Source organism: Anolis sagrei, chromosome 1 (genome assembly GCF_037176765.1).
Source record: "Anolis sagrei isolate rAnoSag1 chromosome 1, rAnoSag1.mat, whole genome shotgun sequence".
Lineage (NCBI taxonomy): Eukaryota > Metazoa > Chordata > Lepidosauria > Squamata > Dactyloidae > Anolis > Anolis sagrei.
The window spans coordinates 81,830,781-81,848,149 of NC_090021.1; the positions used below are offsets into that span (position 1 = coordinate 81,830,781).

Below are 17,369 nucleotides of genomic sequence, written 5' to 3' on the forward strand. Positions count from 1 at the left end.
AAATTAACTATTAGCCTGGAAGGGTTTTGATATCCAAACTAAAAGACAATAACGATGAAGTGCATTTTAACTGCTTGCTTATAATTACACCAAGATGAGCAACTATTCCCCTTCAAGTGGTGTTGGATTGCAAATCCCATGTTTCCTCACTATCAGCAATGCTAGCTAGAGCTGAAAACAGTTAAGAAAAGTCCAGCAAGAACTGGCCAAAAATCACAGAGGTGTTATGATAACACAAATTCTGTGCTTGGAACACTTCTGAATGTTTGCTGTATTGCAGCCAAATTAAAAACCTCCTCAGTTCTGCATATTTTCAGGATGTTTGTATTTAATCACAAAAAGGTCATCTGTCCAACAACTGTAAACACTGGGCTCTTAAAAAAAAGTTTCATACACGAAATTAACTGAATCATAGCTAAAAGATGAATGCCCAATATTGCATCTAATTTTTTGTGGTCTGTGATCAGGTAACATGATAGAGTAATGTGGTTTCAGATGGAAAATGTATAAATGCAGTTGTCATTGTGGCTTATTACTTATTTCCGTGCTGTTAACACTCATTTGGCAAAAAGCCTTCTCTGCTGCAAGCCAGCCACTGAAGGGAAGATTTATCATCTGCTTATCTTGTCTGAATATTTAACATTTACGTCATCATGTTGGTTAAGACTTAAAATCAGGCTGTGAAGGAAAGTCAGACTTCAGCAATCACTACTTCAGTGGTTTGAATAGGAAAGACTTGATATGCCAAGTGTGCTGTGGATTTTCATTCTGATGGCTTGATAACATGGAAGGCTAGTCTTCTGGCTCTTTGATGTGAGGTAAGATTCCTTTCATATCAGGGGATGCACACGGGTATTTTATAACGATGTGGGACAGAAGTTCTTCCCTTATGAGGGAATCTGCCCTTATAATAGTGATTTAAAAAACATAACTTTATCAGCCTCTATAAAAAAAAATGTCAAAATCCTTTCCAAAACAACAGCTGGAAGTATATAAATTAGGGCATGTTCATATTCTGAAAATATATATTAAACCTTGTGTCGTCTCTTGAAAGCTCTCCTGCTGCTTGATCAGAACAAAAAGACTGTTTCTGAAAAGTTATTTGGGAACTAAGTTTCTATCTCCTTTTTAATAGAATACTGTTGTGACAAATGCAAGACACTAATTACAGACAACTCATATGGGTATTTTTAATATATATATATATATATATATATATATATATATATATATTAATCAATGTTTAGTTTTTTTATAAATGATTTTTATTGAAGAATAACGTAGATTTTTTACATACATAAAAAGAAAAAGAGTGCAAAGTGTTGAGGGTATTGGGAATAGGAAAGTTTAAAATTGGATAGGGATAGGTAGTGTGTGGGATAAGGATATGGTAGGAAGGAACAGGGATAGGATGGGGTGGAATAAGGGGGGCAGGGGTAAAAAGTTGTCTTCCTGTCCAGCAAGCACGGAGAGCATTATTAATCTTCGTTTTTGACTGTTTATACAATTAATTATGCCCTTTATTCAATGTTTAGTTTTAATTGAAAATATTAAGGAAAACAAAGGCAATTCTCAAAATTCTTATTTTTTTCTGAAAAGATATTAAAGTTAAAAGTTATCAGTGCTGTAATTGTTACATTGTTGATATTAGGCAAAAATAACCATGGGCTTACCCAGCCTGGGTAACATAGAAAATTAATGTATTCTTGGAAAATCATGTGAGGTACATTGTTAAAATCAGGAGACGTACACAGCATATTTACTGCATTGCTCTTGCTACTTTTTTTTTTGTCGTGTCAGGAGTGACTTGAGAAATTGCAAGTCACTTCTGATGTGAGAGAATTGGCCATCTGCAAGGACGTTGCCTAGGGAATGCCCAGATGTTTTTGATGTGTTACCATCCTTGTGGGAGGCTTCTCTCATGTCCCCACATGAGGAGCTGAAGCTGAGGGAGCTCATCTGCGCTCTCCTCAGATTTGAACCTGTGACCTATCGGTCTTCAGTCCTGCCGGCACAGGGGTTTAACCCACTGTCCCACCGGGGGCAACTAAACAACTTTTGTAAATGGAAGCTGTACTTTTAGATTTTACTGTATTTTAGTACTCATTTCTAAGCTATATAGGAAGACAAAGACTATGGAGAGACTGATGACCTACTAAGGGCTTAAGAAGATCAGTCTTTTCCTCTTGTTCCTCTCCCTCCCCTTACTCCCCACATCCAGCACTTCCCCATCTATCACGATAATATTGCAACAAAGACAGTTCTTCTACCCTAAAAGGCTTTGAGGAGGTAAGGAAACTGTGCTTAGGAAACAGATGTGGGACAGCAAAATGTTTTACCTTGTGCCATTTTCCCACATAGCAAGGGATTGGACTAGATGGCCCATGTGGTCTCTTCCAACTCTGTTATTCTATTATTCTGTCTCTAGTAGCACCTGGAGGCTATAATGTGTTGTTGTTAGCTGTCTTCAAGTCTAATTAGTAGGCCTGGGTAACAATGGAAAAATTTGTTTCTAAAATCGATTCGTTTTTTGGGGTTTTTTGCGTTTCGATATTTAAAAGAATTCCGAAATTTTCCTTAAAAAAAGATTCAATATTTACGAAATTTCGTAAATGGTAAAAAAATTACAAAACAATAACGAAACAATAACGAATCGATTCGTTAATGGCGGCCGCGATCGCGCAATACACTAAAAAAACTTCTGAAGCTTCCCTCTCCCTCTGTTGTTGACTGTTGGTGTGATATTATAATTTTTTTTCACTAATTAAACAAAAAACAACTATAAAACTTGCCCCAGACATGCGGAAATAATAACGAAACAACCTCAAACCAATAACGAAACAAATACATAACGAAATATGAAGCATTTACGAAATGAATTGAAAAATTCATTTCATTTTTAAGTTGCTCCAGAATGGTTCGTTATCGCTTCGTTAACAAAAAAAATAACGAATTTTTAACGAATTACAAATTAACGAAACGAAACCGCCCAGCCCTACTAATTAGATTTCTAAGTGACCCAATAAATGCAGAACCTCCATCCTTATCCCTATTCAAGTTTTGCAGACTCAGCGCCATGGCTTATTGATTGAGTCTATCTATTTGAAATGCAGCCTTCCTCTTTACCTACTATACTCCTGCTTTCTGAGCATTATCATATTTTTGAATGAGTCCTGTCTTCTCATGATATGAAAATAAGTACAACAGCCTTAATTTAGCCATCTTGGCTTCTAGAGAAAGTTTAGTCCAGAGAGATGGTAAATTCTGCCCAGATTTTGAACTGAAATTTTAAAGGAGCTATTCAAAGTGCTAAACCTCTTTGGAAGATATGGCTGGCACTTTGACCAACTTCTTTAAAGTTTGGTCTAGAAAGTGGAGTGGGTTTGCTACTCCACTGACAATGGAGCCATCAAGTAAGCTAGTAACCTTTCGTCTTCACTGAGAATGATCGCAAGGTTTAGTCTCATGAGAAAGTCAAAATTAATACCACCATAGACAGCCAGCACTGTGTAGTGATTTGAGTTTTGGACTTCAGCTCTGGAGATAGGGCAATACATCCACTTGGCCTGAAATCCCAAGGAGACTGAAAGGATGTGACTCGCCCAAGGTCTCACAGTGGATTTTCATAGTCAAGCAGGGAATTGAACCCTGGTGTCCATAGTTATAGTCCAATGCTCAAATCACTAAACCATATTGCATGCAACTTCAATTCACCTGAACTCACAGGTTTCTCAGCTTTGAAAATATTCTTCCTGAAATTCACACTTTCTCCATCCTGTTTCTCTGCTCTCTCCACTGACTGGAAAATAGCTCCTTCTAAACAAATGTTTTCAATCAGTGTGTGTGTGTGCATGCATGTATGCATACTATTATTGGGGTTGTTTTAAGCCATTTAATGCAATTTAAAGATTGGATATAGCTTTTACATTTTAAGCCACTTTCAATTACTACTTTCATGGAGCCCCCAGTGGTACAATGGGTTAAACATTTATGCCAGCAGGACTGCTGACTGAAAGGTTGGTGGTTCGAATTTGAGGAGCGGAGTGAGCTCCCATCTGTCAGCACCAGCTTCTCATGTGGGGACATGAGAGAAGCCTCCCACAGGGTGGTAAAACATCCAGGCGTCCCCTGGCCAACATCCTTGCAGACAGCCAATTTTCTCACACCAGAAGTGACTTGCGCTTTCTCAAGTTGCTCCTCATATGAGAAATAATAATAATAATAATAAGAAGAAGAAGAAGAAATTCATACTTAAATAAATTAAATTATACATACCGATTTTGTCAAATTCCTACCAGCTACCATCATATTTCAAACAATATTAACGGAAACAAAACAATCCAAACACGTAGCAATATAGTTTTCTGGCAGACCATGGGAAAATTACCTAGCTGGCTAGCAGAGTCTGAGAACTGCTGTCTAAAAAAACCCCCTCTATTTTTCCATATTCTGGATACATGGAAGATATTACGCACTCTCTTCTCCTATTAGATTTCTTTCCACCAAGACCAGCCCCCAATGCTCATATCTTTCTGATTTATGAGAATCATTCTAAGATAATATTAGTAGGATCTATTTTAATTAGAATTTTAACTTTGTTGAATAATAAATAAGTGTTATCATTTGCAAAGGACTTGCTTGACTTTTTTCAGTTATAGAATAGCCAATGTGGGTTTTATCAATTTTCAAATGCTTCTTGTAATTGGTAATTACCATGCATATTACATATATATCTCTAGTAGTTCTGTTTTCATGACAAATATTAACAAGACACATTTGTTGGAATAGGACTGTTTGCTTAACAGAGTAAGCAGTGGTTCACCATTGAGTATAACTTTCTGTACACGCTGGCACCTTTGTAAGAAAGGACAAAAGGCTGTCTCTATATTTCTTTCCTTTTCAAATGCTTGCGCAAGGGATATGCCACACTGCATGCTCATGGCTCTTTGTGTTGAGCATATACCTATAATGTTTCATTAAAGGGCAGTTTGCCTTACAGATGAGTGGTTTAGACCACTCAAGTCTTTGTCTAATATTCTATTTTTACAAGCATCATTTCCTAGATTATATTGGTTTTAGTAATAGATGTAGTTTCAATATCTAGAAGCTCCCAGAACAAGCACAATCATGGATTTGCTGGCAAGCCTTGTCTTTTGAAGAGTTATGCTTCCCTGCAGCTGTTATTCCAGTGGTGAAGAAGTAAGACCAAGTCCACAGAATGTCAGACTGAAGACAAAGCAGCCAATGATCCTTCACTTTGACATAGAGGTAGGAAGATAAAACTATTTGGAAATGTGGGCTCTACATCTTCCTCTTACTGTGTTAAATAAAAGTACCAAACTAATCCAAGGTGGTCTAGGTGTTTCACTGAAACTTAGGTGTTCTACTGAGTAGTGAAACTGTGTTACAAAGTCTCCAGATACTGGCTGAAGTCTCCAGCTATTGGTTTGCACCTCTGGGTCTCAAGGAGAAAAAAAGAATTATAAGCGTGTGTAATTGTTTTTAAAGCCGGGCACCCATTTCCAGTTGGACTCAATGTTAAGGATTTTTGTATGTGTGCTATACTTGTGTCATTTCAGAATGACAAGAGGACAGTTGGCAAGGAGAGTGGACTGAAGAAAGAGATTATGACTGTGAGCCATTTGACTGGACGTAGAATGTATTCTTATTGTAGCAATCTTGTCAGCAGATGCAGAGAGTAGAGAGGTGAGGAAGTTTTCCAAGGCTGGTAGGGAGACTTCCACAAAGCACAGCAGCAGCCTGAGGACTAGAAATACTCCCCAGTGCTGTGTAGCGCAAGTAGTCATGTGGGATGTTTGTCTTTAAGGTAATGAGGACAGATACTAGCGGATGGGTAAATTTTACTGCCTGTCTTGATATCAAATTTTTTGGGGTGTTTCTTTCCTGGTTATTGGTAGTCATACTAACTAGATAGATGGGTTTTATCCAAACCCATCTATTCCCAAATTTTCTGCATGCTTGTTACCTGGAAAAATTTGTTACCCAACATGCAAATCCTTTCCTTCAACCATTTTGATAGCTTCACAAGGATCACTTCCCAGTGAAGTCACAAGGGTCTATATGGTCTCAGCTTTTGACCATGCAATCTCATTGAATGGAATGCAGCACAGCAATCATATTTGAAATGAACAAGGTGCCTTTGAAATAGTTACCCCTACAACAATCTGTCTCTGGGCTGTGAGTATAAAAACTGGAGCACGAGCCTTGAGCATTGATATTACCATTTTATATGAGGGATAGCATTTTACTATGCCTTGAGCATGCATGGATTTTGGTATCCACAGAGTATCCTGGAACCAAATCCCAGCGGATATCAAAGACCAACTGTAAATAAAAATAAAGATGAAAGACTCCCGGCAAGGCAAGATTCATAGTGAAACCACATAGTAGCTGAGATCCTACATCAGGTAGTCCTTGTGTAATGCTCCACCAGGATAGCATGTCCTCTTTTCAATGCTTTTGCTGTCAAATCCTGGGAAGGTGTTCCAGTTTCTTCTCCTTGCCAATGGAGAGGGAAGGATGTAGGAATGCCATTCAGAGGAGATAGATGCAGCCCTTCTGTGCCCAATGGTGGAAGAAAAGAGCATCTTACTTGGAAGACAATAGCATTGAAGTTGGCTGAGATATTGAAGTATGTAGTTTTTATGCTCCTGAAAACATGGTCCCAATGCTCTCTATTTGTAACCTGTCCAGTTATAATACAACTTCCTCTGTTTTTCCGCTGAACCTTTTTAACAGTATCTAGCATGAAGATAACCAGCTGCCTCGCCGACTTTTATGCTACTTGAAAAATAGCTGAAGACAGTACAGTTCCTGATTACCTTTTAATGCCTTCCAAATTGAATAGAAACGAATGAAATATATTTAAACAGAACATTCCTAGATTTCAGGGAGAGAAAGGGAGGGGAATATGTGCTGTTAAAAATCTTGCCAGCCATCATTTATCTAGGCTTGAGAAAAGAGCTCTTTTAAAAATATGTAAAATTAAACATTTCTGGGCTTTGGCAGAATGATGAACCACAGATGTGCCATGGAAATTTCAAGATTAACATAAACATGACATGAACGGATAAGCTGAAGCTTGAAAAGCTTTTCTAATGTTTGTAAAAGAAGCTACTGGTGCTAAATCTTCAGCTAAATATCCTTCAGTTAAAATACCAGTGGAACTTCAATTCAAATGGGATGCAGTAGAGACATAAGTTACCCAGCAAGCCGGCCAAAGCTGTCTCTGACTATAGCCAGGTCTGCAACAACAGAGGGCAAGCAGGTGCTAAGATTATGTCTACCAGACCTGTATCAATTACAGCATCAAAGTCAGAGTGAAACTGAGCGATTTTGTCTGTGATGTCATGGTAATTCCTCATAGAGGACTGTTGAGTGGTCTGCATTCTGTTCTTCTGAAGTACAGCACAGAAGGCCTCTAACTATACAAGGTAGCTCTGCTGCATGAATGGTGGAAGAGAAGGATAATTGATTACCATATGTCTTCTATTGAGCACAAACCTGTGTCTGGTTGGATCTGCTCTGAGTTTTCTGTCATCAGTACTCTAGCCTCTACCCCAAGAAGCCTGCTTAGTTCCAGACCATGGAACGAGACGCCCAGGTGCAGTTGTGCCCATTGCCCTAGCCATTTCTGCTTTCCTGGGATTCAACAGAATCATTTAAAATTCACCATTAAAATTGTATAAATAAAGGATTATCATCATCATCATCATCATCATCATCATCATCTCCCAGCCAGGTTTCAATGAAGCATGCCAGGTCAGCCCCTTCATCCTTGAGGAGTTCATAGATTATATGTGTCTTATTCTTAACTGACCTAGCATTATTTAAGAGCAAGGTGAGGTTTTGTGGGTGGTCTGGCTCTCTTTCCGAGTTCCTCGGGCTGGCAAGATAACTGAAAGGTGGGATAGATACTAAACACCTTTCTATCCTTCCTCTATTAGGGTATGGTACCCTGCCATCATCATATCTCCCTATTGCCCTGCACAACTTCTATTGCTGCCCCAGTTTCCAGATAAATAGAATTAAGGGCAGACAAACCACCAAAAGCAAAAAAGGGGGAAAGAAACAGAATGCAAATTATAAGACAATAATACAACTTTAGAAACACAGTCAATGGGTACATTCCCAGTCAATCAAGCTGATTAGCTGACTAATCCAGAAGCACCCTGAACCCATCAAGGGACTCCCTTGCAGCCAGCTAGATGTTTCTGGTTAGCCCTCTCACTGCTAACCAGTACTTCAGCTGACTCTCTCACCACCAGTTGGCATAACAGTTCCAGAATGACCAGTATCCACCCAGAGAACTGACACTCCACCAATACAATACACAACACATTAAAATAGAAGTTCACCCGGGCCTTGTGGGCTCAGCTTTATGATAGGAGACACCTTGCAGTTGCTGAGCAATACCCAGCTAGAGTAGGCCTGGGCTGCTGGCTACTCACAAGGAGTCCTAAGGAGCAAGCTGGAGATGGTGAATACCTCTTCACAACAGCAAACTCAGTCCCTGCAAGGCCTGTAGGCTCAGCTTTATAACAGGAGCCTCCTTGTAGTTGCTGCGCCACACTTGGCTGGAACAGGCCTGGGTTGCTAGATACTCACAAAGAGTCCCAAAGAGCAGTCTGGAGATGTTGAATGCCTATTCACAGCAGCAACATCCAAACAACTGGATGGCCAAAGTTTGGGAACCATTGTCCTAAAGCATTGGTACCCCTTGGGACAGATAATGGTTATTATAAGGTACATGGAGTCCTGATTCACAGCTGACAGAGTGGACTCAAAATGGATGTTGAAGTTCCCCAGGACAACAGAATGGAGTGATTCCAACACCACCACCAAGACCAATTCAGCAACTCAAGAAGGAAGAAGGGTTATGTAAGATAATACTGGTCTGCCAAGCTGGTAGGAATCTTCAAGTGTGAAAGCTATAAATCACTTGAAGGTACTAACTTCTTTAGAGAAAATTCCTTTGTTACATGTTTCTCTGTGAGGACATACAAATAATATATTTGTGAATTATTCTGTTTGGAAATAGATGGGATGATTTACATGTGTTCATAAAACAAACAAACAAAAAAGCCTTACTGTTTGTCAAACTGTCTAGAACCAGGAAAGAATAGAGAAAAAGTAGCAAATGATGTAAATTATATGTTGTAAGTGTTAATAAATCATGCACACAGACAGATATATAATCTAATGCATGGGTTTAGAAGTTGATAAGAGACAGCTATTTGGATGGGCAATCTGGCACAAAGTTGGCATGGTTACACATCAGAAGGAAATAAAGGAGGTTGACTGGTAGCCATTTGTCAAAGTGCTTTCCCTTCTCCTTGCAACATTTTGGGACCACTCCATATTCTCTTTCTCTCGGTTTTCAAATGGTACATATCAAGCTCCTATAGCAAAACAGTTTGGGAGTCAGAGTGAGTGAGTGATAGCAGTGGGCAATTTAAATTCAGATAATATTTTTTAACAGATTCTTTAGTTCACATATTGTTTTAAAGAAAAATAACCAAATAAATAATTTCTCTGTTCCCTTTCTCTTTGCAACTAAATCATGTTTGGTTAATGACTGTTTTCAAAGCCTGACTATAGAAAGGAAAAAAAAAGGATTGTTAGGGGACTCCGCCAAATAAGGTAAACTGTGCTGTGGAAAGAAGGAAAATGTCCTTAAAAGTCACCAGCTTCTGTGCACAGAACTCCATTCATGGAAGATGCATCCCAAATGGGCATGACTTGGATTATTCATGCCATGTTTGCATAAGCATTTATTTATTTATTTATTTATTTATTTATTTATTTAAAGTATTTCTATCCTGCCTTTCTCAGCCTGAAGGCGACTCAAGGTGGCATCCCTTCAAAAAGGTGATGCAGATTTTTTTTTTAAAAAAAAATAATCCTAATAATTAAATTCAATCAACAAGGTATATACTGAAATCATTTAACACAAACCTCCACAGTAATGGTCAGGGTTTTGAGCAAGACTACTCAACATAGCCATCTGCAACTGAAAGAACAGGACAAAAAACTGCCCCATAGCTATGTGAGAGAACTGGAATCATCACAGGATGGAGCCTCCTCAATCCATCCAGCTCAGAAAAATACCAAGGTTGGCAGAATCAAATTTTACAGAGAAAATGGGGAGAATTGACAGGGGGTCTTGTCCTCTTGTTTGTTTCCCAGTGACCATCATCTACCAATATAGTCTGATCAGATTGATATGGGTCTAAAAATCCATTTCATTCAAGAATGCTTGGAGCAGAGATACCAGTATTTGCTTTTGTTGGTAATACGGCGGTGTTTCCTTTCCTATATGGGAAGTGGGGCGGGGGAGTGAAACGGTCTTGTCTGGACCTTTCAAAACCCTCCTCCTTCCCCACACCTGAAGCAATCTCATTTAAGGCCTTTGGCAATTTGAGCTTTAAAAGAGTAATCCAACATTTTAGATACCTCCTTTGAAGTCTAGCCCCAAGCCCACAGCAGATTCATTGCTCAATTGACATGGAAACCTCCAGTCATCACTGGTTGAATCCCAGCTGGAATTTAGGGATGAACAGATCAGGCTATTTTCTTTCTATACCAATTTTCTGTGGGTTCACTCCAAAGTTCATTCTCTCCCATTTCTTCATTGTTCTTTTATAATTTAATGAACAATTGTAAAATTTTATAAGGATTTTATCCCAAAATACTCACTATACACATATTACCATGAGCTGCATATTTTAGATTCATTCTGTTGTATGAGGATTATCCGGAAAGTAAGGTTACAAGGCATGTAGCTCTCATGGGGAATGTTCATGGGGGAAGTTGGTATCACTGCCATGTAGTGGGAAGCCAGCTGAAGCAAATTAGCAGTGCCAGTCATCAGTAGCTCATCAGCTGGCACTGTGGTGAAGATTAGAGATGAGGATCTCATTCTGTTTCCCTCCAAGTGCGAAGTTTGCACTGTAATACTCTACCTAAATGTTAAGGGCATGAACGCCACTAAGATTCATTGCGAATTCATTTCAGTTTATGGACTTACTTACTTTACTTACTTGGGTGATCCCTCATTGGCCGAGTAGGATAGTCTTCCAGGATCAGTGTTCTGGTGGGTCCGTAGGTGACTGTGGAGCCCTATTCAGTTTATGGAGAGCGTGTAATGTCAAGATAGCATGTGACAAAATGGCTATGGAATATATTGTGAGACCATGAAGAAACTTCACAGAGCCATCCAAAACAAACATCATGAGATGCTAAAGGTGTCCACACACCACTCATGCTACACAAGAGTTGTTGACTTCATTTGTTTGGGATGTTTTATGCTACCCCTCTCACAGCCCCGATCTCACACCCAGGGACTATCATCTGTTCACTGAATTGAAGGAACATCTTGGTGGAAAACATTTTTCCAACAATGACGTGGTGAAAAGGAAAATGACAAACTGGCTAAAAAAGGCAGAGGGAAACTTCTATGACACAGGCATCAAAAACTGAATGGTGATTATGTGGAAAAATAATATATATCTATGCTATAGTATAATCCATGTAAGTTTTATTAAAATATATTCATTCTTTGTATTTTTTTAAAAAAAGTCTTGTAACCTTATATTCCAAATAACCCTTGTATAATATGTGAAGGCTCCCTCACCAAATTCAGAGAAGTCTAGGCTAGAGGAATAATAGGGTCCTGATCCACACATTATTTCAAGGAGGGTAAATCACATCAAAAGCAAGTTGAACCATATCATTGATGGTTTCTAGAGCATAAAGTTCAATCTGTCAGACCTGTTGTGGAAGTAGAGTGCTGATAAGAGATGAAGATAAGATAAAGGTTGATAAGAGCCCTTGTTTTAGGCATTCTTCTGCCAGGAATGAGTCTTAATTTTTTGTTAGATGCACTTCATCTTTGTCTCTAATTGTGTATTATATCTCAGCACTGGCAGCCTGTGGGTTACATGTCTGTCAGTATGATGGTGAATTGGTTCTGGCTTTTAGGCTAAATGTTAAAGGAATTATCCAGGATTCTCAATATTATAGTAGTAAATCTATTGGGGGATAAAATTGGGCACTGTGGCTAGTTCTATAACATTCCAACTAAACTCCAGAGTGGTTTCTCTGCTTCAGTGTCTTCAGAGCTACCAGCCGCCTCTATGCTTTTGTTTAAACAATTGATACTGCGTGTAAAATAGGTGAAAGGTCTCCTCTCAACTAGACATGTTTCCGTGCTTAATTGTGTTATTCCTCAGCTTCATTCAAGTGCATGGAAGGAAATTGAGGGAAATTATTTATTCAGTGCAATTATCTAAGCATTAAGTTCACTGATGTCTGTTTTAGAATTGTCCATTTAGTTCAATTTGATTACCCATTTCTTGAAACATATCCATTTATCATCTGCGGATGGAAAAAAGAAATATGATTTTAAGGAAGTATTAAAGGCAAAATGAAAATGAAGTTAAATGAAGCACTAACTAAATCAGCTTCAAAGGCCTTTTCAGTATTAAGAGCCACACGAGGAAGCTGTGCTGTGCTAGCAAGCTCTTATACATGGAATTAGAGCAAAAACATTCTGGTTTTATCTTGAAATAATCACAACTTTCACTGTTGAAAGAAGAGAAATTGATCTATTGGGCCTAATTACTACCAGAATAAAGTTTAGGAATGGCATGAAAAAATCATGGTAAGCTTTTGAAGCTAGCCAGCCCCTTAGTTATGTATTTATTTCTTATTTTTTTCCCCCAATATGAGGTCCAAAGTGGCTTGTTGCTGCTGCTGCTGACAGTGAAACCTTTGTTTTCTAATGGTTCAACATACACAAACTTTGCTTTATGCACAAAAAATTAAATGTTGTATAAAAATTTCCTTCAGGCTGTATTTAAGGTTTGTGTGAAACATAAATGAATTTTGTGTTTAGACTTTAGTCCCATCTCCAAAGCTATCTCATTATATATATGTATATGCACAAATATACCAAGGACCCCCCTCCCTATATGAAATACGGAAAAGTCTTGTCCAAAGCATTTCGGATAAGAGATAGTACCTTTCTTGCTTAGTTTGCTCAAGTGGTGCAATACCAGCTAAACAGTGTAATTTCTCCAGTGGTGTAGGCTGCAGACACCCTGTGATAATGTGGCATGTCTCATTAAGAACCACATCCACTGTTTTAGCATGATGAGATGTGTCCCACACTGGGCATGCGTACTCAGAAGCAGAGTAGCAAAGTACAAGGGCAGATGTCTTCACTGTGTCTGGTTGTGATCCCCAGGTTGTGCCAGTCGGCTTTCTTATGATATTGCTTCTAGTGCCCACATTTTGCTTGATATTCAGGCAGTGCTTCTTGTAGGTCAGAGAACAGTCCAGGGTAACTCCCAGGTATTTGGGTGTCCTGCAATGCACCAATGGGCTCCTTCCCAGGTAATCCTCAGAGCTCGAGATGCTTGTCTTTTCTTAAGATGAAAAGCATATGTCTGTGTTTTAGATGGATAGGGAATCAGCTGGTTTTTCCTGTAATAGGCAGTAAGAGCACCTAAAGCTTTGGAGAGCTTCTGTACACTGCCCTGAGTCACCTTCGGGCTGAGAAAGGTGGGGTAGAAGTACTGTAAATAAATAAATAAATCTCAAAGCTCCCTGCTTGAGTACTGATGGTATGATACCATTCTTCTGTTTTTGCCATCTGCTTCTCAGGCCCTAGAATTCAACAAAGAGCTCCTGTTTTTTTTAGCAGATTTCCTATAAAATGGGTGAGGTGGTAATCCTTTGTGATATTTTACATTTTTCTCAGGAGAAGGTGATAAATCGTTACAGTGTCATTATCTTTTTTTTTTTTTTTTTTTTTTTGTCGTGTCAGGAGCAACCGCTCCTGTTGTGAGAGAATTGGCCGTCTGCAAGGACATTGCCCAGGGGACGCCCGGATGATTTCTGATGTTTTGTCATCCTTGTGGGAGGCTTCTCTCTTGTCCCCGCATGAGGAGCTGGAGCCGATAGAGGGAGCTCATCCGCCTCTCCCGGGGTTCGAACCTGCGACCTGTCGGTCTTCAGTCCTGCCAGCACAGGGCTTTAACCCACTGTGCCACCGGGGGCTCCAGTGTCATTAGCTGCTGACAGGTCTATAAAGACAGTTCCTGTAATCTGCTGCCTTGGTAAATCTAAACAAAACTTGTTCTCCTCAAGCTCTCAGCTTAATAACGGGGTTTGTGACAACAATCAGACTGTTCCAAAACATTTCTTGGTGATCTGAGGGCACTTTCAGACAGCATGAAAATGCGGGTTTAAGAAGGAGGACAAAGAACATACAGACCTGTATGTTCTAGGATTTCTTAATTTTTTTTGTTAAAAACTGAAAATGGTACTTCAATTACTAGGTAGTAATCCATCCAAAGCTACAGAAGAAGAGATGTGGTTAGATTTAGAAGATTAATTTTCTTATTGGATTTTTAACTATTTGCTATTTAGGCACAATATTAAATGGAGACAACCCTATCAGGGATAAAAGACAGGAGTTTTCATAAGGACTTCCTTCTTTTTCTACATTTTACAACCTGCTTATGGCAGTTTTTTATATCTATTCCAATTAGCTTTATATGGCGGCATCTAATTCCAAACCAGATTTCAAGACATTGCTTCCTGGTTTTATTCTGATGTCTTGTGTATAAAAAGAAAATGAAAATATTTCAAATAGAGGTGAACTTTAGTGGTGAATCACTCAAAAGACTATTCTTGGGGGGAGGGTTTGTAACTTGTGAACCAGGTTGTGAAATTGAGGCAGCGGGGCATTGTATCTCAACCCTAAATAAATATTAACATTGCACTTTTATTTCTTGCCAGGTCATTCCCTTTTGCTCAATGACAAAATCCCTAGTCATCATTGGCCTCGCTGTAAAAGAAGACACATAGTAAAGATCAGACTGCCCGATACATGCTTGTGTGAATCTGAATCTTCAGAAAGTATGCAGTTGTGCTGTGAATCCATCAATGCCTCCTGCATAAAGAGCAGCTGGTCCATTAGCATTCGAATTTCCATGTATGTATCCATGTTATGTGTGATCCTGGGTACTGTAGCTGGCAATTTGACAGTCATCATCTCCATTGCACATTTCAGGCAGCTCCACACCCCAACCAATTTCCTCATCCTCTCTATGGCTACTGTTGACTTCCTCTTGGGAATCCTCGTCATGCCTTACAGTATGGTGAGATCAGTGGAGAACTGCTGGTATTTTGGGGAGTTATTCTGCAAAGTCCACACCAGTGTCGACATCATGTTGAGCACAGCTTCCATCTTCCATCTATCATTCATCTCCATTGATCGCTACTATGCTGTATGTGACCCACTTCGATACAAAGCCAAGATCAACACGTCTGTCATACTAATAATGATCGTCATAAGTTGGGTGTTACCCGCCACGTTTGGTTTTGGGATGATCTTTTTGCAGCTGAATATGACAGGAGCCAAAGAAACATTCTACAAACTCATTTACTGTGTGGGAGGCTGCTTCGTCTTCTTCGATGAAACTTCTGGAGTGATAGCCTCCATGGTTTCTTTTTACATCCCTGGATTTGTCATGGTATTCATCTATGGCAAGATATACACTATAGCCAAAAGACAGGCCAGATCTATTAAGGCTATGATGAGCCAAGCACAGATAAGATTTCAAATGAGGCATCACATTTCTCGCAGCAGAGAAAGAAAAGCTGCCAAGACTTTAGGCGTTGTAGTTGGAGTTTTCCTCACTTGCTGGTTCCCTTTTTTCTTCTGTACAGCTACAGATCCCTTTATGAACTATACAACACCACCTATTGTCATTGATGCAATGGTTTGGCTAGGTTACATGAATTCAACATTTAATCCAATTGTTTATGCATATTTTTACTTGTGGTTTCGAAGGGCCTTGAAAATGATTGTACTGGGGAAGGTTTTTCAGCAGAACTCATCCAGAATTAAGCTATTTTGGGAGTGAGACATTTTGAAAACTGAGACTTGCTTCAAATGAAATGAAAATGAAATACCAGCTTTAAAAACAATGAAAAAGAGAAGAAAATATTGTTTGCTGAGATTTTGGAGGTCTTATTCAGCAAATGAAACTTCTCTTGTTCCATATAAATTTAAATTAACCCATATAGTCACCCAAAGTGACTAGGATGTGTTTTTTTTAACCAGGTGACAATATAATATATTCATTTATAAAAACAGTGTGTCTATATTAGAAACTAAAATGGCATGTTGAAATGAACAAAAATGAAAACTCCCATCACTAGACCAAAGCACAATGTCTGCTTTGAACTGGGTTATCTAGGTTCACACTCAGATAATGTGGGATTTTCTGCCTTGATATTCTGAGACATAGGGCTGCGTGAAAGGGCCCTTAGTCTTCATTACCTGAGGAAGACAGGGTTACAGCCAAAGAATCAGCTTGTTAATACAGCATATTTCCTAAAATACATAGTGCTCGGAGAGGTTCACAAAAACTAAATATAATAATCACCATAGTCAGAGATAATGAATTAACACCATAATTATTTATGCCACTTCTGCTAATTTTTCTTTCTAGAATGGTCTAGGCACCATGCATCTTGACCTCTGCTAGGAAAACGTGTTGAACTTTTAAGACATTTCAAGTTTTTTTTTAACAGACAACAAATGTAGAGTTTACAGTATTCAAGAACACAAGGTGAAGGTAAGATAACAAGGCAAAGCTAAGATAGGTGCAACCTAATTCAGAAATACTTTCTTCCTCTGCTCTCTTACTGGAAAAGTTTGTAGTTTGCCAAAGAGCCTCCTGTTTTCAAAATATATAGTCCCATAAGAGAGAATAAAGTTTTTATGAAGTCCTGTAGTATTTGCCATCATTAGGACCTAATCAGTTCTATGGTGTGGTTGTCCCTCATTATGACTATGGGATACAACGAATGTGTGTTAATAAGGCCCCTTGGTTGCTGTTTAAAGCCCCAACAGTATACTACAGTGGAAGCTATAATGATGAGAAAACTGGTTTGGGCTTTTGGCTGGTCCCACTAAGGGTAAAAGTTAACCTTTGAGAATGCAAACAGACATCCATTTAAAGCATCACTTGTCATATTAGGCTTGTTGTCATTTGCTATCCATACATCTAATTGCTCATTTTACTCAACAGCCTCTACATGCCAGCTGCTTTCTCCTTTTGTTTTTCAAACAGATCCTCATATGCTTAACTCTCCTGACAATATAAAAGTTGTATAGATTGATCGTTGGAAAATATGATTTTAGTAAACCACTGACAGTGATGTAGCTAACTAAAGACGTGATTGAATACAGCCAACCTCTCAGATCTCTGAGGCCCCTTCTACACTGCCATAAAATCCAGATTATCAAAGCAGATAATCCGCATTAT

The 17,369-nt window shown here is 38.9% G+C and overlaps 1 protein-coding gene across 3 annotated transcripts; it reads left to right on the plus strand.

Annotated features, from left to right (window-relative positions):
• Positions 1 to 696: 696 nt before the first annotated feature.
• LOC132762064 (trace amine-associated receptor 1-like) lies at positions 697 to 16,831 on the plus strand. Of its 3 annotated transcripts, XM_067466685.1 has the most exons (4): positions 697 to 818; positions 5,105 to 5,268; positions 13,853 to 14,144; positions 14,830 to 16,831. In XM_067466685.1, the coding sequence occupies exon 4, from the start codon at positions 14,952 to 14,954 to the stop codon at positions 15,957 to 15,959; it is 1,008 nt and encodes a 335-aa protein (XP_067322786.1). In that variant the 5' UTR covers positions 697 to 818; positions 5,105 to 5,268; positions 13,853 to 14,144; positions 14,830 to 14,951; the 3' UTR covers positions 15,960 to 16,831. The 3 variants fall into 3 exon arrangements, with proteins under 3 accessions (XP_067322786.1, XP_060611051.1, XP_067322788.1); XM_060755068.2 differs by lacking the exon at positions 13,853 to 14,144; XM_067466687.1 differs by lacking the exon at positions 13,853 to 14,144 and having other exon boundaries at positions 5,178 to 5,268.
• Positions 16,832 to 17,369: the final 538 nt, after the last annotated feature.